The sequence below is a fragment of the Antechinus flavipes genome, chromosome 4 (assembly GCF_016432865.1).
Source record: "Antechinus flavipes isolate AdamAnt ecotype Samford, QLD, Australia chromosome 4, AdamAnt_v2, whole genome shotgun sequence".
In the NCBI taxonomy this organism is placed as follows: domain Eukaryota; kingdom Metazoa; phylum Chordata; class Mammalia; order Dasyuromorphia; family Dasyuridae; genus Antechinus; species Antechinus flavipes.
The window spans coordinates 183975407-184001226 of NC_067401.1; the positions used below are offsets into that span (position 1 = coordinate 183975407).

Consider the following 25820-nt stretch of genomic DNA (forward strand, 5'->3'; position numbering starts at 1 on the left):
GTGTTTTTAGAAGGAATTTTCCCTAAAATATTTAGTTTACAATTCCATTACAAAATCCAAAAAACTTTGATTCTTAATGGGTCATTTTTGAAACTGGTAAAAAAAAAAACAACACTTTTTGAATAATTAAAGTTTTTTGAACATTGTTTTGTTCTAGATCTAGTGTTAGTTGTAATTATTTTTTTGTTCTGAAAAGATTAAAACAGGTATATGTAAAAAAAGAAAGCGAAAAATCAGGTTGAAACCTACTTAGTGGGGAGTGCCCTAAGGTGGAGTTATTTAAAGCTTGTTGCCCCAATCTCAAACCCTCAAGAAGTAGAAAATAAGAATCTAAAGCAAGAATCTTGTGAATAGAGGCAACTAATAAAGCAGTGTTTTCACCTAGAATCAGGAAGTTGAGTGAAAATCCACAATACACAGGTATCTATAATAGTTTGGCTTTTAATAGGCCTTATTACTTTGCTCTCTTTAATCTTATAATATTTGCTAATCATACTTCATGTTCTTTGTGTAATGAATAATTTTTCTTCTCAATTTTAGGATCTTTTCAATAATGATGAATGTTGGAAGGGATGCGGGAAAACTGGGACACTGATACATTGTTGGTGGAGTTGTGAACGAATCCAACCATTCTGGAGAGCAATCTGGAATTTTGCCCAAAAAGTTATCAAACTGTGCATACCCTTTGATCCAGCAGTGTTACTTCTGGGCTTATATCCCAAAGAAATACTAAAGAAGGGAAAGGGACCTGTATGTGCCAAAATGTTTGTGGCAGCCCTGTTTGTAGTGGCTAGAAACTGGAAATTTAATGGATGCCCATCAATTAGAGAATGGCTGGGTAAATTGTGATATATGAATGTTATAGAATATTATTGTTCTGTAAGAAATGACCAGCAGGATGAATACAGAGAGGCTTGGAGAGCTAAGTGAAATGAGCAGAACCAGGAGATCATTATACACTTCAACAACGATACTGGATGAGGATGTATTGTGATGGAAGTGGATTTCTTTGACAAAGAGACCTAATTCCGTTTCAATTGATAAATGATGGACAGAAGCGGCTACATCCAAAGAAAGAACACTGGGAAATGAATGTAAACTATTTGCATTTTTGTTTTTCTTCCTGGGTAATTTTTATCTTCTGAATACAATTCTCCCTGTGCAACAAGAGAACTGTTTGGTTCTGCAAACATATATTGTATCTAGGATATACTGCAACATATCTAACATAAATAGGACTGCTTGCCATCTAGGGGAGGGGAAAAATCGGAACAGAAGCGAGTGCAAGGGATAATGTAAAAAAATCACCCTGGCATGGGTTCTGTCAATAAAAAGTTATTATAAAATAAAATTTTTAAAAAAAAGAATTAAACAAGGGAAAAAAATTTAGGATCTTTTCTATTAGTTTCTATGTTTGTCTGCTAGGTTTTTATCAAGGCCTTTTTTTCTCTTGATGCCTTGGTTGTAGACCTTATCACTTATATCCCTCCCTCTTTTTTTTTTTTTTTTTAATAACTTTTTATTGACAGAACCCATGCCAGGGTAATTTTTTACAACATTATCCCTTGCACTCACTTCTGTTACAATTTTTCCCCTTCCTCCCTCTACCCCCTCCCCCAGATGACAAGCACTCCTATACATGTTAAATATGCCACAGTATATCCTAGATACAGAAGGAAGAAATAACCTGGGAAGAAAAACAAAAATGCAAATGGTTTAGATTGATTTCCCAGTGTTCTTTTTTTGGGTGTAGCTGCTTCTGTCCATCATTTATCAATTGAAACTGAGTTAGATCTCTTTGTCGAAGAAATCCACTTCCATCAGAATACATCCTCATACAGTATCATTGTCAAAATATATAATGATCTCCTGGTTCTGCTCATTTCACTTAGTAGAAGTTCATGTAAGTGTCTCCAAGCCTCTCTGTATTCATCCTGCTGGTCATTTCTTATAGAACAATAATATTCCATAATATTCATATACCACAATTTACCCAACCATTCTCCAATTGATGGGCATCCAGTCATTTTCCAGTTTCCACTACAAACAGGGCTGCCACAAACATTTTGGCACATACAGGTCCCTTTCCCTTCTTTAGTATCTCTTTGGGGTATAAGCCCAGTAGTAACACTGCTGGATCAAAGAATATGCAGTTTGATAACTTTTTGAGCACAATTCCAGATTGCTCTCCAGAATGTTTGGATTCGTTCACAACTCCACCAACAATGGATCAGTGTCCCAGTTTTCCCACATCCCCTCCAATATTCATCATTATTTTTTCCTGTCATCTTAGCCAATCTGACAGGTGTGTAGTGGTATCTCAGAGTTGTCTTAATTTGCATTTCTCTGATCAATAGTGATTTGGAATACTTTTTCATATGAGTGGTAATAGTTTCAATTTCATCATCTGTAAAATTGTCTGTTCATATTCTTTGACCATTTATCAATTGGAGAATGGCTTGATTTCTTGTAAATTAGAGTCAATTCTCTATATATTTTGGAAATGAGGCCTTTATCAGAACCTTTAACTATGAAGACGTTTTCCCAGTTTGTTGCTTCCCTTCTAATCTTGTCTGCATTAGTTTTGTTTGTACAAAGACTTTTTAATTTGATGTAATCAAAATTTTCTATTTTGTGATCAATAATGGTCTCTAATTCATCTTTGGTCACAAATTTCTTCCTCCTCTACAAGTCTGAGAGATAAACTATGCTATCTATGTTCCTTTAATTTATTTATAATCTCATTCTTTATGCCTAGGTCATGGACCCATTTTGATTTTATCTTGGTATATGATGTTAAGTGTGGGTCCATGCCTAATTTTTGCCATACTAATTTCCAGTTTTCCCAGCAGTTTTTATCAAATAATGAATTCTTATCCCAAAAGTTAGGATCTTTGAGTTTGTCAAACACTAGATTGCTGTAGTTGACTATTTTGTCTTGTGAACCTAATCTATTCCACTGATCAACTAATCTATTTCTTAGCCAACACCAAATGGTTTTGGTGACTGCTGCTTTATAATATAGTTTTAGATCAGGTACAGTTAGGCTACCTTCATTTGGTTTTTTTTTTTTTTTTTCATTAATTCCCTTGAGATTCTCGACCTTTTGTTCTTCCATATGAATTTTGTTGTTATTTTTAAAATATTTTCTTGGAAGTCTGATTGGTATAGCACTAAATAGATAGATGAGGTTAGGGAGTATTGTCATCTTTATTATATTTGCTCAGCCTATCCAAGACCACTTAATATTTTTTCCAATTATTTAAGTCTGACTTTATTTGTGTGGAAAGTTTTTTGTAATTTTGCTCATATAATTCCTGACTTTCCTTTGGTAGATAGATTCCCAAATATTTTATGCTGTCGACAGTTATTTTGAATGGAATTTCTCTTTGTATCTCTTGCTGTTGGATTTTGTTGGTGATGTATAAAAATGCTGAGGATTTATGGGGATTTATTTTGTATCCTGCAACTTTGCTAAAGTTATGAATTATTTCTAATAGCTTTTTAGTAGAATCTCTGGGGTTCTCTAAGTATCTCATCATATCATCTGCAAAGAGTGATAGTTTGGTTTCCTCATTGCCTACTCTTAATTCCTTTAATCTCTTTCTTGACTCTTATTGCCAAGGCTAGCATTATTGAACAATTATTGAATTATTATTGAATAATAATGGTGATAGTGGGCAACCTTGCTTCACTCCAGATCTTACTGTATCCCTCCCTCTTTACTAGTGCTTCAGACCCCTATCCACTGCACTATCTAGTAGCCTTAATTAATTTAGGTAATAAATTAGAGCTCAGCGCTAAAAATAGAGCACTGGATACATTCTACTTGATAGTCAAACCTCCTCCTCTTCCCTCCAAATTAAGTAAACTCTTAATGGAGAGAGTGTCGATAATAGTATTTCAACTTCCCACTTTTATGATTATCATTAGTTAACAGAAAGTTAGTGTTCTTCATCTAATCATTTGGTAACACCATTTGTTTTGATCTTTGTCATCTTTCCATGTTGTCTTTACTTACAGTCTGGTCATTTGTGATATTGTTCTTTAGATTTGATTTGATTTGAAGAAAGGAGTTTCTTCATTGTATGTGATTTTTTTCCTCTGTTTCTCTGAAATCTTTATATTTATTATTCTTCACTGCACAGTATTATTTCTTTACCTTCACATACCACAATGTTTACCCATTCCCTAATCTCTAGGGCACATAATTTGTTTCTAGTTTTTAGTTATTGTCTGTATAATCCTATTTAGACTGGACTTAAAAATTCATTGATATAGGAAACTCTCTCTACTGTAGCAAATTGACACCTGCTCTACATATAGTCATAGAGAGTTGTTAAGTGATATGTGAGGGTCACATAACTAGTTTATGTCTGGACACAGGATTTGAGCCACATTCTTCCACTTTATAATGTTGCTGTGAATGTTTTTGTACGTGTGGTTTTTTCTTGTTGTTTTGTAGTTCCCTGGATTATAGACCCAGTAGTGGAAACTTTGGTTAAAATAAATTGAGTAATCTTGTGGTGTTTTGTTTTGTTTTGTTTTGTTTTGTTTGTTTAATTTGAAATTGTCTTTCAGTATGGTCTAACCAGTTAGCGATATCAACTGTGGATTAAACCTTTCTTCTCAAACACTCTAAACATCAAATTTTCCTGTCTTTTTTAATTTGATAGATATGAAGTCATGCCTCAATGTTTTTAATTTGCATTTATTAATTATTGATGATCTTGCATAGTTTCTCAAATCATTCTTATTAGTTTGCCTTCTCTTCCCCACCTACCCCCGAAAATGTAAGTATATCCTTTGACCACTTATCCTTTGGGAATATCTTCTAATCTTAAAGATTTGTTATTTGGTATCTTTTAGATTCAGAAGGACACGAGACCTTAAATTGTACGTGCTACAAATCACTAACATCTTTTTTTTCCCCCCTCAGTCTTTTTATTTATTTATTTGTTTGTTTGTTTGCTTTTTATTGTACCTTTTCATTGACAAAACATATGCATGGGTAATTTTTCAACATTAACCCATGGAAAAACTTCTGTTCTAACTTTTCTCCTCCTTCCCTTTACCCTTTCCTGTAGATGGCAGGTTGTCCCATACATGTTAAATATGTTAAAGTATATGTTAAATACAATATATGACACCTGGTTTTTAAAAATAGAACTGATTAATGGAATAGTTACGGTAACCTAAAAACAAAACCAAACAGTATTGTAGTCTTTGATAAACCCAAACACACAAACTACATGAAAAAAAGATACATTTAAGTCTACAAAACTGTTAGGCCGATTCAAAAACAGTTTTGTAGAAAATGTGTTAAGCCAGCAACATATGCCAAAAATTGCACAAGAAATTTTAAATTGATAAGTAATCTGATCAAAATAGATCACACCATAAAAACCATATCCCTCACAGCTAGAAACTGAAGAAGTATTTAAAAGAACTAGCAGAGCAGTGGAGATAATAAAAAACAAAATGGAAAATTTTGGTTATGTAAAACTTTTTTAAAGGGACAAAAATAAGTCAATACAACTAGAAGAATTCAAAGAGATACAGAATTGAGAAAAGTCCTTTAAGACCTCTCTGATAGACGTTTGATACCAATACCAACTTTCTTTTATAAAATCATGTAACTGGAGAAAAATAATCCCAGTTTTTATTCTCCTTGCTCCAGGTCCAAAGACATCCTCCAGCACTGTCTGCTGCTCTGAATTGTCTGCAATCCGTATTATTACCTTAGTATTCCTCCACACAATTCCTATCAAACTCATACTCCTTTTAAATTGTTTCAAACAATGGGTTTCAAACAGTCAGACATATTACAAAATGTAGAAGAGACCATGGCATGTTTTTGAATGGTAAAATAAAAAACTGCTTATTCTTGAAAAAATTCCAACTTGGTATCTTGATATGTTCAGTGTGTTGAAAAGCTCTCCTATGTTTTGCCTTAGAACGCTTAAAGAAGGAAGAGAAAACTCGTCAAGAGCTGGAAAAAGCTAAAAGAAAACTTGATGGTGAAACTACAGATCTTCAGGACCAAATAGCTGAGCTGCAGGCCCAGATTGAAGAACTAAAAATCCAATTGGCCAAAAAAGAGGAGGAACTACAGGGTGCTCTTGCCAGGTCTGATACTAATAAGAACATTGTATTTAATCATGTTCATATGGATTTTATTTCTGAAGAGGTTGGAGAAGAATTGTGGAGAGATGGCAAATGTCAGCTACATATGCCAAAGTTAATATAATACCAAAATGACTGGCTTTACCACAACAGTATTTCTGTTCATTTTAATTTTTCGAAAAACTTGGGGAGTGAAAGGATACAATTTATTTTTCTCAATTTCATCCCCATTTATAAAATGTTCTGTTTTTGAATGCAGACATGTTTAATTTATATTCTAGAATCTGTATTCATTTCAACATAATGATTAAATTTACAACCAAAATTTCTTTTGGAATAAGTTATACCAATGTTTGGTCATGTGACCTAAAGTAGTACTACTTTTTTAGTTACAGAAAATTCTCTACAAGAAACAATCTTTCATTGAAAACTGTTGTGTTTTGTTTTGTTTTTTGCTGTTTAATAGCAGATAAAGACATCTTATCAAATTTACAGATGACACCAAGAACTAGAAGTAGCACACTAGGTAATAGAATCAGAATCCAAAGAGATTTTAAGAGTCTTAAAACAATTGCATGAATATTGTGAAATTATGTAGAGATAAATAAAAATCCTTACATAATTTCAAAAAATTGACTTCATAAATAAAAAATTGGGAGTACAGTTCATAGTTAGATAGCAATTCATCTGAATAAATTCTAGGTGTTTTAGTGGACTACAAGCTCTATGAGTCATGTGTAATGAGGCAGTCAAGAAATTTTCCATATTGTACCTTACATTTTATCTTTTTAAGCCAAGTGTAAATTTTATATTTTTTTCTATTGAGTTATATATCATTAGACTCAGCCTAGTATTCCATCACATAAAGCTTTATTTGGATCCAGATAACTGTCTTTTCCATCTTTGCATCATTTGCAGTTTTGATACACATGCCATTTACTTTATCTTCATCTTTTTTACAAGAATAGCATGAAATCTAATTATTTACTAATACATAAATAAATTATGTCTCTAGTATTCCTCTGATCAACAAGCAGTTCACACACACACACACACACACACACACACACACACACCTCTTGATAAAGCCATACAAACTCTTTATAATTGCTAATTCTTTTTTCCCATGCTTACTTTTTCCTTTAATTCTGCTTCTTAACTTGCCTTGCTATTACTGGTTTAACCTCCCTCTATCCCCCCACCTTTCCTCCTTATTTCTTTATAGATTTTGGAAGGTTCTGTACCCTTCAAGATATAGATGTAATGTTCCCTATTTAACCCATTTCCAGTGTGAGTAGGTTTTCAGGACTACGAGCCTCCCCCCTTCCCTCCCCCCATGCCTCTGTGTCTGTTTTTCCTCTGCACCTCATTTGTATAACTTGATTACTATTTTTTACCTTAACTCTACCCCAAACTTTATTTTGAGCTACCCCATTGTTGCTGTCAAACATAAATATGTGGTATACATTTATATTAAATAAATAAATAAACAGTTTGTCCATGTTGAATTCCTAGAAATTAATCTTTGATATTGGCTCTTATGTTAAATTTTCTATTAATTTAAGGATTGGTTGATAGAGAGTTCTGAAAATCTGCAAGTTCATTGAATAGAGAAGAGAATTTACTCTTGTTGGTTCCTCACCTTTTGAATGATGAAATTATTACTGAAGCAAGTCAAGAAGTGATTAACCCTAACTAAAGGCCCCCATCACTACTGTATCTTTTCCTATGGACCAAGTTTCTTACAAATTTCCCAAACTCTTAATTTTCTCTTTCTGTCTAAGTGATCTATAATATATTCAAATAACATGCATCTATGTTGTGTTGTTTTATGTTGATAAAAAGTGCATATTCTATTGTCTGAATACATTGCATTCAATACTGATAGAGAATAGTTTATATTTGTTATATGACATTGGATAATTGCCCTGGGGATTTAAAAAAAAATTATATATGGTGGATAGTTATATATTGGTGCCAGACAGTTGATTGAGTAATATCCCCCAGCAGGATGGTATAAATTACTGACATTGACACTGTTTAGGTACCCAGTTTCCTACCTTCAGGGCCCATCCAAAGAAAGAATGAAGGGGCAACTAGAGTATACTTATGAGGTCTCCAGTGAATGGTATTGTTTAAGAAAACACTTCATATATATGTATAGATGCATGTGTGAGGATCTGATTTCATGTTATATCTGGATTTTTAACAGAGGCGATGATGAAACACTTCATAAAAACAATGCACTGAAAGTTGTACGAGAACTACAAGCTCAGATTGCTGAGCTCCAGGAGGACCTAGAGTCAGAAAAGGTGTCCCGAAACAAAGCAGAGAAGCAGAAAAGAGACTTGAGTGAAGAGCTGGAAGCCCTGAAAACAGAACTTGAGGATACTTTGGATACTACTGCAGCTCAGCAAGAGTTAAGGTGATTCTACTATGTACCCAGAAATAGGATATTTAAAAATAATAATAGCTTTTTATTTTTCAAAATATATGCAAAGATAGTTTTCAATATTTACTCTTGCAAAGCCTTATATTCCAAATTTTTCTCCCTCCTCTTTCCCCTCTCTCCTTCCCTAGATTGCAAGTAATCCCATGTAGGTTTATAATGTACAATTCTTCTAAACATATTTCCACATTTATCATGTTGCACAAGAAGAGTTAGATCAAGAGTGGAAAATGAGAAAAAAAAACAAGGAAGCAAACAACAAAAAAAGGTGAAAACATTATGCTCCACATTGAATCTCCATAGTCCTTTCTCTAGATGCAGTTGCCTCTCCATCACAAGTCTTTTGGAATTGCCCTGAGTCATCTCATTGTTGAAAAGAGCCAAGTCCATTAGACTTGATAATCACATAATTTTGTCGTATGCCATGTTCTCTTGGTTCTACTCATTTCATGTAGCGTCAATTCAAAACAGAATTTTTTCAGATCTCCCTTTAGCTCATATTTACATAGTGCCTCAGCATACAAAACATACTCTATACATTTAATCATTTGCTCCTCACTGTCTGAGGTGGGTGATGAACATAGCACAGAAGTATCAAGCTGGAAGATATCATCTGCTCTGGTGCTCTAATTAAGTTGGAAAATGAGGCCAGGAAAATGTGAAATGGTTATCCCAAAGTCACAATTACTGTACATGTATAACATCTGTAATCCTTTGACAAAATTATTAATTGCTGGGTCCATTTTCCTATTGTAATAGTGGTACTGTGTTATATTGTTTTATAATCCTAAAATGTGAGAAGGATTTGGAAAAGTGAAAGTCCCTGCTTTCTGGAAGCTTACCCTCTTATGATAAGATACAGCAGGCATATAAAAGTAAACACAAAGCCACAGGTAATGCTAACAACTAGAATGATCAGAAAAGGTGGTGACCCATGAGCTGATACTTAAGGGAATTTAAGAGATTCTAAGAGATATCGCTAAGATAATAGAGTTGGAAATGGCATATCAAGTTTGAAGAATAATTAAAGAACTAGAGTAGCATGAAATAAGTCTGTAAAAGTGTCCAGGAACCAAAGTGTTAAAGGATTTAAATGTCATGCTGACAGGTTTTTTATTTTATCCTAGAGGAAATAGTATTTTAAAGAGCTGAATTGGAATGATGAGATTTACATACTTAAAGTAGAGTAATAATAAAGTGCTTTCTCTCACTCTATATATGTGTATATATACATACATAAACATGCATGTATATGTATACATTTTTCCTTTTTATTTTTTACATTCATTTAAAGTTTTTTTTGATTTCCAAATTGTCTTCTAACTATTGAGAAGACAGGATATAATTTCACTTTTATAAAGGAAGTTATGCAAAAAAATTTACATATTAAACTATATTCCCCCTTCCCCCCAAAAAAAGTACATACCTTTTGATCCAACAATACTATTGCTAGATATGTATCCCAAAGAGATTTTTTTTTAAGGGGGGGAAGATGTCTATATACAAAAATATTTAAGGCAGCTGTTTTTGTAATGGCAAAGAATTGGAAATTCCAAAGCACTTATGATGAACAGTGCTATCCACCTTCAAAGAAAGAACTAATGCACTCTTGAATGCTAATCAGAGTATAATGTTTTTCCCTTAATTTTTTTTCCTGGGTCTTTTTTTCTCTCCTTTGGGTCTGTGTTTTCTTTTACAACTTGACTAATATGGAAATGTATTTTGCATGATTGCACATATATTACCTATATCAAATTGCTTACCATCTCAAGGAGGTGAGAGAAATTTTGGAACTCAAAATTTAAATATTAAATATTTTTAAATAATGTTAAAATTATATGTAATTGGGGGAAATTTTTAAATTCCATTTTTAGCCACATTTAAAAAAAATTAAAAGCAAGAAACATAAAGAAAGTAGAAATAATATATTTCAGTCTGTACTCAGTTCACCAGTTTCCTCTCTTTGGAGATGGATAGCATTTTTTTAAATTTATTGATCAGACTAACTTAAGTCTTTCACAATTGATCATCATTACAATATTGCTATTAATGTGAACAGTGTCCTCCTGGTTTTGCTTACTTTACTTTGTATCATTTCATATCCATCTTCTGTGTCAAAGACATAATTTCTGGATAGTTTAATCATTTTATTAATAATGCCAGCATGGTCAATTGGCCAAGGTTATCTCCATTTGGTTATTTCTTAGACCAAAGACAGTCATGGCAGTGGGCTCACAATTTATATGCCCTTTGGAAGAGGGATATTCTGGAGGGTGACAATCAACTTAGATTGGTTTAACAATGAACGAGAGAATGAATATTGAGAATGATGTCATGTCAATGAGAGATTATTCCTATATCCAGATCACTACAAGTCTTGGGCAGTCTGTTGAAAGAATTTATCTTCACCCAAACCTGAATAGAGAACAATGGCTTTTCCGCCTGGGTGGAACAAGAGATTGTTTTTTGGGTTTTTTTTTTGTTTGTTTGTTTTAATTTTAATAATTATAACTTTTTGACAGAACCCATGCCAGGGTAATTTTTTACCTTGCACTCACTTCTGTTCCGACTTCTCTCTTCCTTTCCTTCACCCCCTCCCCCAGATGGTAAGCAGTCCTATACAAGTTAAATATGTCACAGTGTGTCCTAGATATAATATATGTGTGCAGAACCGAGCAGTTCACTTATTGCACAGGGAAGAATTGGATTCAGAAGGTAAAAATAACCTGGGAAGAAAGACAAAAATGCAAGCAGTTTACATTCATTTCCCAGTGTTGTTTCTTTGGGTGTAGCTGCTTCTGTCCATCCTTGATCAATTGAAACTGAGTTAGATCTCTTTGTCGAAGAAATCCACTTCCATCAGAATACATCCTCATACAGTATCGTTGTTGAGGTATATAATGATCTCCTGGTTCTACTCATTTCACGTAGCATCAGTTCATGTAAGTCTGGCCAGTTCTCTCTGTATGCATCCTGCTGGTCATTTCTTATAGAACAATAATATTCCATAACATTCATATACCACAATTTATCCAACCATTCTCCAGTTGATGGGCATCCATTCATTTTCCAGTTTCTAATCGCTACAAACAGGGCCGCCACAAACATTTTGGCACATACAGGTCTCTTTCCCTTCTTTAGTATTTCTTTGGGATATAAGCCCAGTAGTAACTACTGGATCAAAGGATATGCACAGTTTGATAACTTTTTGGGCATAATTCCAGATTGCTCTCCAGAATGTTTGGATTCGTTCACAACTCCACCAACAATGCATCCATGTCCCAGGTTTCCCATATTCCCTCCAACATTCATCATTATTTTTTCCTGTCATCTTAGCCAATCTGACAGGTGTGTAGTGGTATCTCAGAGTTGTCTTAATTTGCATTTCTCTGATCAATAGTGATTTGGAATACTCTTTCATATTAGTGGAAATAGTTTCAACTTCATCATCTGAAAATTGTCTGTTGATATCTTTTGACCATTTATCAATTGGAGAATGGCTTGATTTCTTGTAAATTAGAGTCAATTCTCTATATATTTTGGAAATGAGGCCTTTATCAGAACCTTTAACTATGAAGACGTTTTCCCAGTTTGTTGCTTCCCTTCTAATCTTGTTTGCATTAGTTTTATTTGTACAAAGGCTTTTTAATTTGATGTAATCAAAATTTTCTATTTTGTGATCAATAATGGTCTCTAGTTCATCTTTGGTCACAAATTTCTTCCTCCTCTACAAGTCTGAGAGATAAACTATGTTATGTTCCTTTAATTTATTTATAATCTCATTCTTTATGCCTAGAGCATGGACCCATTTTGATCTTATCTTGGTATATGGTGTTAAATGTGAGTTCATGCCTACATTTTGCCATACTAATTTCCAGTTATCCCAACAGTTTTTGTCAAATAATGAATTCTTATCCCAAAAGTTAGGATCTTTGGGTTTGTCAAACACTAGATTGCTATGATTAATTATTTTGTCTTATGGACCTAACCTATTCCACTGATCAACTAATCTATTTCTTAGCCAACACCAAATGGTTTTGGTGACTGCTGCTTTATAATATAGTTTTAGATCAGGTACAGCTAAGCCACTTTCATTTGATTTTCTTTTTTCATTAATTCCCTTGAGATTCTCGACCTTTTGTTCTTCCATATGAATTTTGTTATTTTTTCTAGATCATTAAAATATTTTCTTGGGAGTCTGATTGGTATAGCACTAAATAGATAGATAGAATTAGGAGTACTGTCATCTTTATTATATTCGCTCGGCCTATCCAAGAGTACTTAATATTTTTCCAATTATTTAAATCTGACTTTATTTGTGTGGAAAGTTTTTTGTAAGTTTGCTCATATAATTCCTGACTTTCCTTTGGTAGATAGATTCCCAAATATTTTATGCTGTCGACAGTTATTTTGAATGGAATTTCTCTTTCTTTCTCTTGCTGTTGGATTTTGTTAGTGATGTATAAAAATGCTGAGGATTTATGGGGATTTATTTTGTATCCTGCAACTTTGCTAAAGTTATGAATTATTTCTAATAGCTTTTTTAGTAGAATCTCTGGGGTTCTCTAAGTATACCATCATATCATTTGCAAAGTGATAGTTTGCTTTCCTCATTGCCTACTCTTAATTCCTTTAATCTCTTTCTCGACTCTTATTGCTGAGGCTAACATTTATAATATAATATTGAATAATAATGGTGATAGTGGGCAAACTTGCTTTACTCCAGATCTTACTGGGAAAGGTTCTAGTTTTTCTCCATTGCATATGATGCTTACCAACGGTTTTCAATATATGCTCCTGACTATTTTAAGGAAAAGCCCATTTATTCCTATCCTCTCAAATGGAACAAGAGATTGTTAATAAAGTTAGTCCAATCTCATTACTTCAAGAGACTTAATTTTTGAAGCAAGGACTTGAAAAGGGTTGTTTCCCCAAATCATTTGTTATTAATAATCATTTCTCTCACTTCTCAGGTTTTTGTGAAATCATCCAGTTCATCATTTCTTATAGTACAAAAGTATTCCATCACAATTATATAATCACAGCTTGTTCATACATTCCCCAATTAAGGATCATTCCTTTAGTTTTGAATTGTCATTACAAAAAGAGCTGCTATAAATATTTTTGTACATATAGGCCTTTTCCCCTCATCTTTGAGTAGTAGTGTTACTACTCAAATGGTATACACAGCTTTATAGTCTTTTGGATGTGGGTTTTTTTTTTTTTAATTATTGTTTTTCAGAATGAGTGAACCAGTTCATAACTCCACCAGGAGTCTATTAATGTCCCTATTTTTCAACATCCCCTCCAGTATTTATCATTTTCCTTTTCTTTCATATTGTTACCTCAGGGCTGTTTTAATTTGTATTTCCCTGATCAATAGTGATTTAGAATATATTTTCATATGACTATTGATAGTTGATTTCTTCATCTGAAAACTACCTATCCATCTTCTTTGAACATTTGTGAATTGAAGAAAGGCTCTTATTTTTATAAATTTGATTCAATTTCCTATACATTTGAGAAATGAGTCACTTACCAGAGAATCTTATTTAAAAAAATATTTCCAGTGTCCTGTTTTTCTTCTAATTTTGGTTGTATTTGAGGTTTGAGGTTTTTTTGGCTTTTTTGCAAAAGTTTTTTTAATTTAATTAAAATTATTCATTATATTTCCCATAATCCTTTCTTGTTTAGTCATAAATTCTTCCCATATCATGGCTTTTACAGGTAAACTATTTCATACTATGACATCATTCCCTTATAATTTAATTATTTATTATTTTAACTTTATTCTGCCACATGATATAAGATGCTGGTCTATACCTAGTTTGTATCAAATTACTCTCCATTTTCCCCAGCAATCTTGTCCATGTGTCTTTAAATACTCCAGAGTTTTAATTTAATTTGTATTTCCAATGAATTTGTAAAATTTGAATAAGACATCAGAGAGCATCCTAGGCAAAGAAGTTAATATAAATCAAAAATCAAAAGCAAAACAATGTGGCTGACATGAGTAGAAAATATAGTAAGAAGATCCCTATCACTGGAATGAAAAATCCAGATTGGAGAATAAAAATAAATAAATTTGAATAGATGTCCATCAGTTGATTGATGTGATTATTAATAACCAATGGTTTGGGGAAATCAACATTTTCAAGTCTTGGTTGCAAAAATTAAGTCTGGAAGGATTTCACTGATAATGAGATTGGACTAATTTTCTTAACAATCCCTTGTTCAGACCGCACCCAGATTGGAAAGCCATTGTGCTCTACTCAGGTTTGAATGAGATAAATTGTTCCAACAGACATTTATCCAAAAAGAAAGGAAGGACAGAAAATCTTTAATTAAGATTCTGAAATGAAAAAAACTAATTAATGCCTTTGATAGAACCAGGAGTGTTCAATAAGAAAGCCAAATAGTGGAAGAATGTATGGAGGGAATATTAGTTCAATTTTTGTTATGTTCTATCCAACATATAAAGGACTGCTTGCCATCTAGGGGAGGGGGTGGAGGGAGGGAGGGGAAAAAAAAATCAGAACAGAAATGAGTGTCAATATAATGTAATTATTAAATAAAAAATTTAAAAAAAAATTTTTGTTATGTTCAGTTTGAAGTGATATGTCTTCAAATTATCTTTCGTTTATTTTGCATTTCTCTCCTGTTGAATATAAGTTCTTTGTGAGTTGGGTACTTTTTCATTTTTGTTTCTGGGTTTCCTAGATCTAGTAGTATACCATATATAGTAAATAGTATAATATATATTTGTAACTGTCTCTCTGCTAAAAGGTTCTAGTGCATTAATAGATTGTGCCTATGTGCTACTATTCTCTTGCCTCAACCCAACATTATCCTGCCTAATTTAGAATGCCTTGAAATATACCTAAAAGTATGTTAAGACATTGGATGAAGATTTGGATAACTTCCATTCTCTCTTTTTTTTTAATATTTTATTTTATTTTATTTAATAATAACTTTATATTGACAGAATCCATGCCAGGGTAATTTTTTTTACAACATTATCCCTTGCACTCGTTTCTCTTCTGATTTTTCTCCTCCCTCCCTCCACCCCTTCCCCTAGATGGCAAGCAGTCCTATATATGTTAGCTATGTTGCAGTATATCCTAGATACAATACATATTTGTAGAACTGAACAGTTTTCTTGTTGCACAGGGAGAATTGGATTCAGAAGGTAAAAATAACCCGGGAAGAAAAACAGAAATGCAGATCAAAATGGGTCCATGACCTAGGCATAAAGAACGAGATTATAAATAAATTAGAGGAACATAGGATAGTTTATCTCTCACATTTATGGAGGAGAAAGAAATTTGTGACCAAAGAGGAACTAGAGACCATTACTGATCACAAAATAGAAAATTTTGATTATATCAAATTAAAAGGCCTTTGTACAAACAAAACTAATGCAAACAAGATTAGAAGGGAAGCAATAAAATAGGAAAACATCTTTACAGTTAAAGGTTCTGATAAAGGCCTCATTTCCAAAATATATAGAGAACTGACTCAAATTTATAAGAAATCAAGCCATTCTCTAATTGATAAATGGTCAAAGGATATGAACAGACAATTTTCAAATGATGAAATTGATAACTTCCATTCTCATCCCAGCCCTATCTTATGCAAGGCTGTCTGAGCCTTAGGGTCCTTTTTATAAAGTTAAAGTATATAATTAAAGTATTAATCTTTACTCAGCCTCTCTCACAAACTGAATCTTAATCCAAATGTACTCAAATGCTGTTCCACAGAAGTCATAACTGTTTGCAAGAAGTATATATGTGAGATCTGACTGGGAGTCCCTATTTTTTGCTCCAGGGAAAATACACAGGAGAGCCTAAGGAGCTCAAAGTCTTTTCTTTGATTCAAAAGGTATTATACCTTTATGTTCTTCATATTATTCAACAAACATGGATTAATTATCAACAGTTTCACCATATCATCATTCTGTGGGTGTAGACTGCAGGGGAATTCAGTTGAATTTGTACTATATTATATCCTGAATGTCGTTATTATTTAAATGTTTTCTCAGTGTCAGCTTGCTATTAGCTTTTTTCCAAATAAAAGCAGAATGTAGAATGAAAAAAATTTCTAGGAATGTTTCAACTAGAAATTTCTTAGCTTGTAAAATCATAGCCTTCTAGGATTAAAAGGAAACCTAGTGTATTCAACTCCTTCTTATATAGAGAGAAAGTAACTGAGGCCCAGAAAAGATTAGTCATTTTGACTACGTCTACCCAATTATTGAGTGACTCGGGTATTGGTCTGATACTCATATTCTGTGTCCCTCAAAGTTTATGAAGTACTTTGGTTATCTATTTCATGGGTTTGATGTGAGTAAAGTACCCAGAGGCCCATGTGACCTTGCCCAGAATTACCCTGATAGTAAATTACAGGCCTAGAATTTCAACCTAATTTTGACTGCCCCTTACATTGCACTGGTTCTTTTCATGGAATACCAGATAAAGTAGCATTTTTATTATAGCTTGTTATAATACAGTATCTGAGGTACTGAAACTTTTATAAAAGGATATATTTTTATACTACCAATTCTTAAGTGTACTAGGAAAATAATTTTGGGTTTCTTTCTGTTAAAAATTTCTTTCTTTAGGACAAAACGTGAGCAGGAAGTAGCTGAACTGAAGAAAGCTATTGAAGAAGAAACTAAGAACCATGAAGCACAAATCCAAGATATAAGGCAGAGACATGCTAATGCCCTAGAGGAACTCTCTGAACAACTTGAACAAGCTAAAAGGGTAAATAAATATTTCAGTCACTTATGTGTGTTTCAAAAACAGTTCCCAAATTATATTTCTTGGTTCTCCTACATTAATTTTCTTTTTTAAAATTATTTTTTATATCACCAAAATTTTTCTAGTATACCTCTTCTCTCCTCCCAAAGAGCCATACCATATATATATATATATATATATATATATATATTTTTTTTTTTTTTTTTTTTTTTAAAGAAAAAGAGGAAGAGGGAAAAAATCCAGCAAAACCAATAAATATACTGACAAAATTCTAAATATGTATGTAATGTTCCACACCCTGAACCTACTGATTCTCAAAAGGAGTGCGGTAGGGTTGTCTTCTGATATCTTTTTTTTGAGGCGTTATTTGTCTTTCATTATTTTTGCAACATTCACTTTTGATTCTTTGGTGGATCCTTCCTCTTACATTGGTATGTATTGTTTGTTTGTTTGTTTTTTTTTTTTGGCTCTGCTTTCTTCACTCACCTAATGTCCATATAAGTCTTTCCACACTTCTCTGTATTCACGTTTGTTGTGTAATATTTCATTATATTCATGTATCACAATTTGTGTGTGAGGTGAAACTTCAGTGTTACTTTGATTAACATTTTAATATAAAAGAATTTTTTTCTCATTCAGCCAGTTCCCTACTTACCTTCAATGCATTAATTTTGTTTGTACAGAAATTTTTCAATTTCATGGAATCAAAATTTTATCTTTTTGTAATTGCTTCTTCCTCTTATTTGGTGAAGAATGTGTTACTTTATCCATAACTATAAAAGGTATATCATATGTTTATCTTCTTTTCTTTCTGGTATTTAATGTTATGTGTCTGTTGTGAATTTATTTTGCAATATGGTAAGTCTAATTCTGCCAAGATACTTTCCATTTTTCCCAGCTGTTTCTATAAAATAGGAAGTTTTTTTTTTCATCTCAATAGATGTAGGATAAGGCTTTGACAAAGTAGCTATTCATTTATGCTAAAAACTCTCAAAGTGTAGGCATTTTTATGGTCTTTATAGATAGTATCTAAAACCAAAAATAATTATTATGTGCAGTGGACATCGATTAAATTTTTTCCCAGTAAATACAGGAGTAAAACAAGGATGCCTAGTCTTCCTTACTGTTATTTGAGGTAGCTTTACAAATGCTAGCAATGGCAATATGACAACAGAAAAAAAATTAAAAATATGTAGGTTTTTTGCATGTTAATATTTACTATATATATTTTTTATTCTTTTGAGTCTGTTTTCTATTTATAATCTTTTGTTTGATTAATTACACTACCCCTTAGCTACAGCAAGAAGGTACCATTTACAATTTAGTTCTTTTTTTTAATGACATGACCTTTAAAATTAGAATTGTATATCCATTTTGAGCTTCATATGTTAGTCTAACTCTAATATGTTAATGTGTCTTGTTTGTCTTCCTTCACACTGCCCTTTGGGAAGGATATTTAATGGGCTTTTTGGACATCTCAGATCTGATCAAAGCAAGAGACAAAATTGCCATAAAGATAATATGGTGGCATTTTCTAATCCTAGCCTTGTTTCTTTGTATATCTTGAATATATTTCTGTGTGTGCTTGTGTATGTGTATTCAGTACACAATTTTAAGTACCTACTAAGTGTTCGGTATTCTTACGCTCTGAAATAAAAATTTTACAAGGTATGGGTGCCTGTGTCTTTACATGTAGAAATAAACTACTTATTCAAAGAAGAGTCTTCTTGGTGAAAGCAGCATGTTCTTTATGCAGTGTTATAAAAATAGACGTTTTTACTTCTATTTATGAAATAGTTTTTACTCATATGGGTTTGTTCTGTCTGTTAGTTCAAAGTAAATCTTGAAAAAAATAAGCAAGGTCTAGAGACTGATAACAAGGAGTTGGCCTGTGAAGTGAAGGTATTACAGCAAGTCAAAGCTGAATCTGAACACAAGAGAAAGAAACTGGATGCTCAGGTACAAGAACTTCATGCCAAGGTCACAGAAGGAGACAGGCTGCGGATAGAACTTGCTGAAAAAGCAAATAAGCTCCAAGTAAGTTAGAAAACCTTCATTCTTTAAACTCTAATCAGTGAAACACTAGCATTTTCTATTTTTTAACTAATGTAAAAATATTGTATTATTGTTATGTTGTATATTTGAAAAAGAGATGTGAAGACTATCACAACTTATAAATACTGATATTTTGACACTTGAAAGACATTTCCTTTCTCTATAATATGAAATTTCTAAATCTTAAAAGCAAGTTGATATTAATGATGCCTACCTACCAACATGATTCTTGGCTCTGATTTCATTATCATTACTTATAATAATTTCAGATCAGGGTCCCTCCACACTATGCATCCTGTGTCATTCTTCTTCATATTTTTATAAATCTTGCATGGGGAATTAATTTTAATATAGTAATTTCTGACAGTTTTATCCTGCTTATTGTTCTGAATATGGACTTTTATTCTTGTCTACAGAATGAGTTGGATAATGTCTCAACTCTCCTGGAAGAAGCAGAGAAAAAGGGCATTAAGTTTGCCAAGGATGCAGCCAGTCTTGAGTCACAGTTACAGGATACACAGGTACATTTATGGGAACAAAAATCTCATTATAATTTCAAAGGAACGTCCTTGTTAGCAGTAATTATGGTTTATTCTATTCTTTTTGCCAAGAATTATGTGATCTGATTTTATAGCCATCATCTTATACATATAAAGATATGTTTTTTTGTGATATAAACATCTGAAGTGACTTTGTTATTACTGAAATTTAGATTAATTTATGGTAAGTTATCCATATTAGATAGCTTTGGAATGAGAACTTGAAAATTTTTCACATAATAACAGAAAAACAACATATAGCATATTAGAAATTAAGAAGACTTTTTAATATGGGTAAAAATAAAGTGGATGGTTGTCAGTTCTTGTTAATTTTTCTTACATGTTTAGAATTTTATTTTAAATCTGTTATACATTCTGTAGGTCTCAGTTTGAGACAGAGAATGTGTGGTTCATTACAAATTTGTATATTAGAATTTTCTGAACTCAGAATGGTTCCACAATGGATGTTTGTCATAATTTTATTGACTTTTCTAACATAGGAGTTGCTTCAGGAAGAGACGCGCCAAAAGTTAAACCTCAGCAGTCGAATCAGGCAATTAGAGGAGGAGAAGAACAATCTTCAGGAGCAGCAGGAGGAAGAAGAGGAGGCCAGGAAAAGCCTGGAAAAACAAGTGTTAGGCTTGCATTCGCAGGTGTGCTGTGCTTTTCTTTCTAAGTCATATAACAAAGAGACTGAATTATTTCAGCTGCATTCGGGACAGTTAATTAGGTTTTGCTAAATTAAGCATTTTTTTTTTTGACCTAGATTATTCTGATACAATACTGGGTGTGTTTTAAATGAAGACATGAACTGTGTAAAGTCATGTTTTTCTTAAAATTTGTAGGTTATTGACTATACATTGTCTTCCCCAAAATAAATGATAGATTTTGACACTTACCATTGAAATTTTGCTTACAGTTGATTTGTAATACAATTAAACAAATACAACCATTTTAAATTTAAATCTTAGCTCATAGACTCTTTGGAATAAATATTTCCTCTTTATAATACCCTGATTCTTCAGCTGTTGGTTAACATTTGAATTCTTTAATAACAACACCTCCTTTTTTAAAAAAAAAAATCTAGTTGGCTGATGCTAAGAAAAAGGTAGAAGATGATTTGGGAACAATTGAAAATTTGGAAGAGAGCAAGAAGAAATTGCTGAAAGACATGGAGGCTTTGAGCCAGCGCTTAGAGGAAAAGGCACTGGCTTATGATAAGCTTGAGAAAACTAAGACACGCTTACAGCAAGAGCTCGATGACTTAATGGTGGATCTAGATCATCAACGCCAGATTGTTTCCAACTTAGAGAAAAAGCAGAAGAAATTCGATCAAGTAGGCAATTTATTTTGTCTCCTTCTTAACTTGAGATCCAACAGAATGGATCTCATAATTCATTTGTCAACTTATTACTTATGTAATAGTTGACATTAGATAAAAATATGCTTTAGGGGTAACCTTTTCAATATATTAATATGTTGCAGCTCTTAGCAGAAGAAAAGAATGTTTCTGCTCGATATGCAGAAGAGAGAGATCGGGCTGAAGCAGAAGCAAGAGAGAAAGAGACCAAAGCCTTGTCCTTGGCCCGAGCCCTGGAAGAAGCATTAGAAGCAAAGGAGGAATTTGAGAGGCAGAATAAGCAGCTGCGCACTGATATGGAAGACTTGATGAGCTCAAAGGATGATGTGGGGAAAAATGTAAGTTTCATATTTCTAAAATGATAGCACTATTTGGGGCCAAAAATCTCTCCTACCATTTCCTTCCCACTAAGAAAGAAAGGAAAACATGTATAGTTAAGCAAAACAAACTCCAGCACTGACCATCTTCATATATGAATGAAACATGTCACATTCTGACAGAGAGATGGTGGATCCATCATGCATACAGATGTAAATACATAGCCATAGATATATCGATATCCATCCCTTATCCATATCACCTCTGTCAGGAGATAGCATGTTACATCATGATCTGTCATTGTGTTGATTAGAGTTCCTAACTTTTCCAAAGTTGTTAATGTTATTTTATAAATTTTGTTTCCTGGCTCTACTCACTTCATTTTTTTTTAATCAATTCATTCAAATCTTCCCAGATTTCTCTAAAACCATTCTTTTCATCATTTCTCACTTTTCTTATTCCTTTCATTTATATGCCATAACTTATACAGCCATTCCCCAACTGATGGCCTCCCTTCAGTTTTCAATTCTTTGTCACTACAAAAAGAGCTGCTATAAATATTTTTACATATATGTCTTTTCCTTTTTCTTTAATCTTTTTAAGAGCAAAAACCTACTAGTGATATCACTGGGACAAAGAATTTGCACAATTTAATCATTTTTAGCATATATTTCTATATTCCTTTCAGAATGGCTGAACCAGTTTATAGCTTACCCAGTAGTACATTAATGTACCTTACGTTTTCCCATAACCCTTTCGCATTTGTCTTTTTCTTTCTTTTTTTTTAGCTTTGCCAATCTAGTAAGTGTGAGGTGAAATGCCAAAATTATTTTAATTTGCTTTTTTGTAATTGTTAGTGGTTTAAACCATTTTTATATTATTACTGATATTCTGGATTTCTTTCTCTGAAAAAATTGTCTGATCATATCTGTAGACTATTTATCAATTGGGAAATGACTTAGTCTTAACAATTCAGATGTATTCTCTGTATAACTTAGAAATGAGACTTTATCAAAGAAATTTTCTGGAAAGATTTTTTTGCCCCATGTGCCTGCTTTTCTCATTTTAGCTGCATTACTTTTGTGCAAAAGCTTTTGAATTTTGTGTAATCATAGTTGTCTGTTGGTATCTTTTTTAATCTTCTGTCTTTTTCTCATTATTACAACTGTGTCTTATCTATAGTTATGACTAGCAATTTTTTCCTTGTTCTTTTAATTTATTTATAGCATCATTCTTTGTATCTAAGTTATGTGCACATTTATATTGGTATATGATGTTAGATTTTGATCTGTGGATGGTTTTGCAGTTTTCCCAGTGGTTTTTGTTGAATAGTGAGTTCTTATACCAATAAGTAGAAAAATTTGCTTTAACAAATTTAACTACCATGCTCATTTGCTTTTATGTATTATGCACCTAATGTGTTCGCTGATCAATCTTTCTCTTTAATATCTAATTATTTTGATGATTTCTATTCTTTAGCATAGTTAAGTTCTAGTATTTATAAGGTAGAATACTTTGATTAACATAGTTATGGTGTGGATGTTGGACTTTTGAGCATGATTTTTTAAGGAATGGAAATTTAAGAAAAGAGATTCAGGAATAATTTAGTTTGAGTCCTGAGGATTCATGAACTTGTTTTAAAATTTTTCTGATAACTTTATTTCAGTATAATTGGATTCCTTTGTTATCTTGTGTATTTTATTCAATTTAGAAACACTGTAGCATATACAAGCTAGACTAAGCTAAGCTTTCTTAGCTTTGCTTAGAAGACTAAGAAGCCTTCTTAAAAAAGGCTTCTTACCATTAATCTATGGTAATTAGATTAGCTAATCTAGACTAGAGAAGCCTAGACTAAGAAGCCTTCTAAAAAAGATGCTAGAAATTTGTGATAAATAGTTAGGCTTTTGGTGTAAAACAGATCTTGATTATTTATGGTGAATCCTGAACTAGAGTTGATCTATCTAAGAACTTTGCCTTACATTTTACAGGAAAAATTAGGTGATTTGCCTTGAGTTCTCTTTTTTCCTCTCTTTTTCATTTTATATCATTCATATACCTTTTACTACTATCTCCCCTTTCATTCTTTTCTCATACAATGAAGTATCCTTAACCCCTCTACATGCCTCAGTGATCTCATTCTATCCTATCTCCTTCAATAGATTTTTTTTCCTCTGTGGTCCCCACTCTTATCACATTTTTAATTACTACCTAACAAACATGCTCATATCTCCCCCATCCTAAAAAACTCCTCATATGATTCTTCTAACACTATCACCTATATCTCTTCTGCCCTTTATAGCTAAAATCCTTGAAAGAGTTGTCTATAATAGATGCCTCTACTTTTTTTCCTCTCACTCTCTTTTTAACTGAAAAGTCTAGCTTCCAACCTCATCATTCCATCAGAACTTCTCTCTTCAAAGTCACTGGTGATCTCCTAGTTGCCAAATCCATTTCTTTGCGATAAATGCTGTTGATCACCCTTTTATCCTTGATACTCTGTTCTCTCTAGTATTTTTTGGGATACCATTTTCTCAAGATTCTTCTATATGATTGATTTTTCTCTGATGAATCTTCTTCTTAATAACATCTTGTAACCATAGATGTCCGTTATGGTTCTGTCCTTGACTCTCTTCTCCCTTTATAATACTTCACTTGGTGATCTTATCAGTCCATTCTGACTATTCTCAGATCTTCCTATCTTGCTTAACCTTTCTGCTGATCTTATTAAGCCACCTCCATCTGTCCTCCTGGATTAAGATGGTGGATAGTGATGAGTTGAGGATGACTTCTAGGTTACAAGTCTAAAGGATTGGGCGCATGATGTTGCCCAGGATTAGGGAAAGTAGCAGCAGGATAGGATTTGGGAGAAAAGATAAATGAGTTTTGTTTTGAAACACACTGACTTTTTTTAAATAGCTTTTTATTGACAGAACATATGCATGAGTAATTTTTCAACATTGACCCTTGCAATCACTTCTGTTCCAACTTTTCCCTTCCGTCCTTCTTACTCCCTTCCCTAGATGGCAGGCAGTCTCATACATGTTAACATATTAAAGTATATCTTAAATATAATATATGTGTACATATTTATACAGTTCTCTTGTTGTACAAGAAAAATCGGATTTAGAAGGGTAAAAATAACTTGTGAAGAAAAACAAAAATGTAAGCAGTCCACACTCATTTCCCAGTGATCTTTCATTGGATGTAGCTGGTTCTTTCCATCACTGATGAATTGAAACTGAATTGGATCCTCTCATTCCTGAAGATAGCCACTTCCCTAAGAATTGATCCTCATATAGTATTGTTATTGAAGTGTATAATGATCTCCTGGTTCTGTGCATTTCACTTAGCATCAGTTCATGTAAGTCTCTCCAAGCCTCTCTGAAATCATCCTGCTGGTCATTTTTTACAGAACAGTAACATTCCATAACATTCATATTACCACAATTTACTCAGCCATTCTCCAATTGATGGGCATCCATTCAATTTCCAGGTTCTAGCCACTATGAAAACAGCTGCCACAAACATTTTTGCACATACAGGTCCCTTTCCCTTCTTTAATATCTCTTTGGGATATAAGCCCAGTAGTAATACTTCTGGATCGAAGGGTATGCACAGTTTGACAACTTTTTGAGTATAGTTCCAAATTGTTCTCCAGAATGGTTGGATCTATTCACAACTTCACCAATAATGCATCAGTGTCCCAGCTTTCCCACATCTGTCCAACATTCATCATTATCTTTTCCTGTCATCTCAGCCAATCTGACAGGTATGTAGTGGTATCTCAGAATTTGAATACATTGACTTTAAGGTATCTGCTAGACTCATTTATCTTTCCTCCTAAACTACTCTGCTGCTATCTAAGTGTCATCCTCAGCTCTTCACTATCTCCCACCCCGCCATATCCAATCCGTTGTGAAGATCTCTTGATTTCACCCTTCTCTCTAATCTTGCCACTATGTGAGGGCAGGCCCTCATTGCCTCCTGCCTGTATTAGCTTGTTAGTGGGTCTGCCTGCCTGCCTCAAGTCTCTCCTCACTTTAATCACCAAACTACATTCAGCTGCCAGAGTGGTTTTCCTAAAATATACCTTCAGTCATGTCCCTATTGATTCAACAAAAACCCTATTGCATTTCTCTATTGTGTTGAGGTTCAAATAAAAAAAAATCCTGGTTGGCATTCAAAGCCCTTCATAACCTAGAGTCCTCCCC

The 25820-nt window shown here is 33.0% G+C and overlaps 1 protein-coding gene across 2 annotated transcripts in view; it reads left to right on the plus strand.

The window, feature by feature from the left end:
• The window catches only part of MYH10 (myosin heavy chain 10), a 227432-nt gene that overhangs the window by 185871 nt on the left and 15741 nt on the right, over positions 1-25820 (plus strand). For both annotated transcript variants that reach the window (XM_051995701.1, XM_051995702.1), the window contains 8 exons: positions 5958-6129; positions 8339-8551; positions 17196-17340; positions 19168-19374; positions 19809-19913; positions 20432-20584; positions 21019-21267; positions 21417-21629. In XM_051995701.1, the coding sequence (XP_051851661.1) occupies positions 5958-6129; positions 8339-8551; positions 17196-17340; positions 19168-19374; positions 19809-19913; positions 20432-20584; positions 21019-21267; positions 21417-21629 (1457 nt within the window). The remainder of the gene's footprint in view (positions 1-5957; positions 6130-8338; positions 8552-17195; positions 17341-19167; positions 19375-19808; positions 19914-20431; positions 20585-21018; positions 21268-21416; positions 21630-25820) is intronic.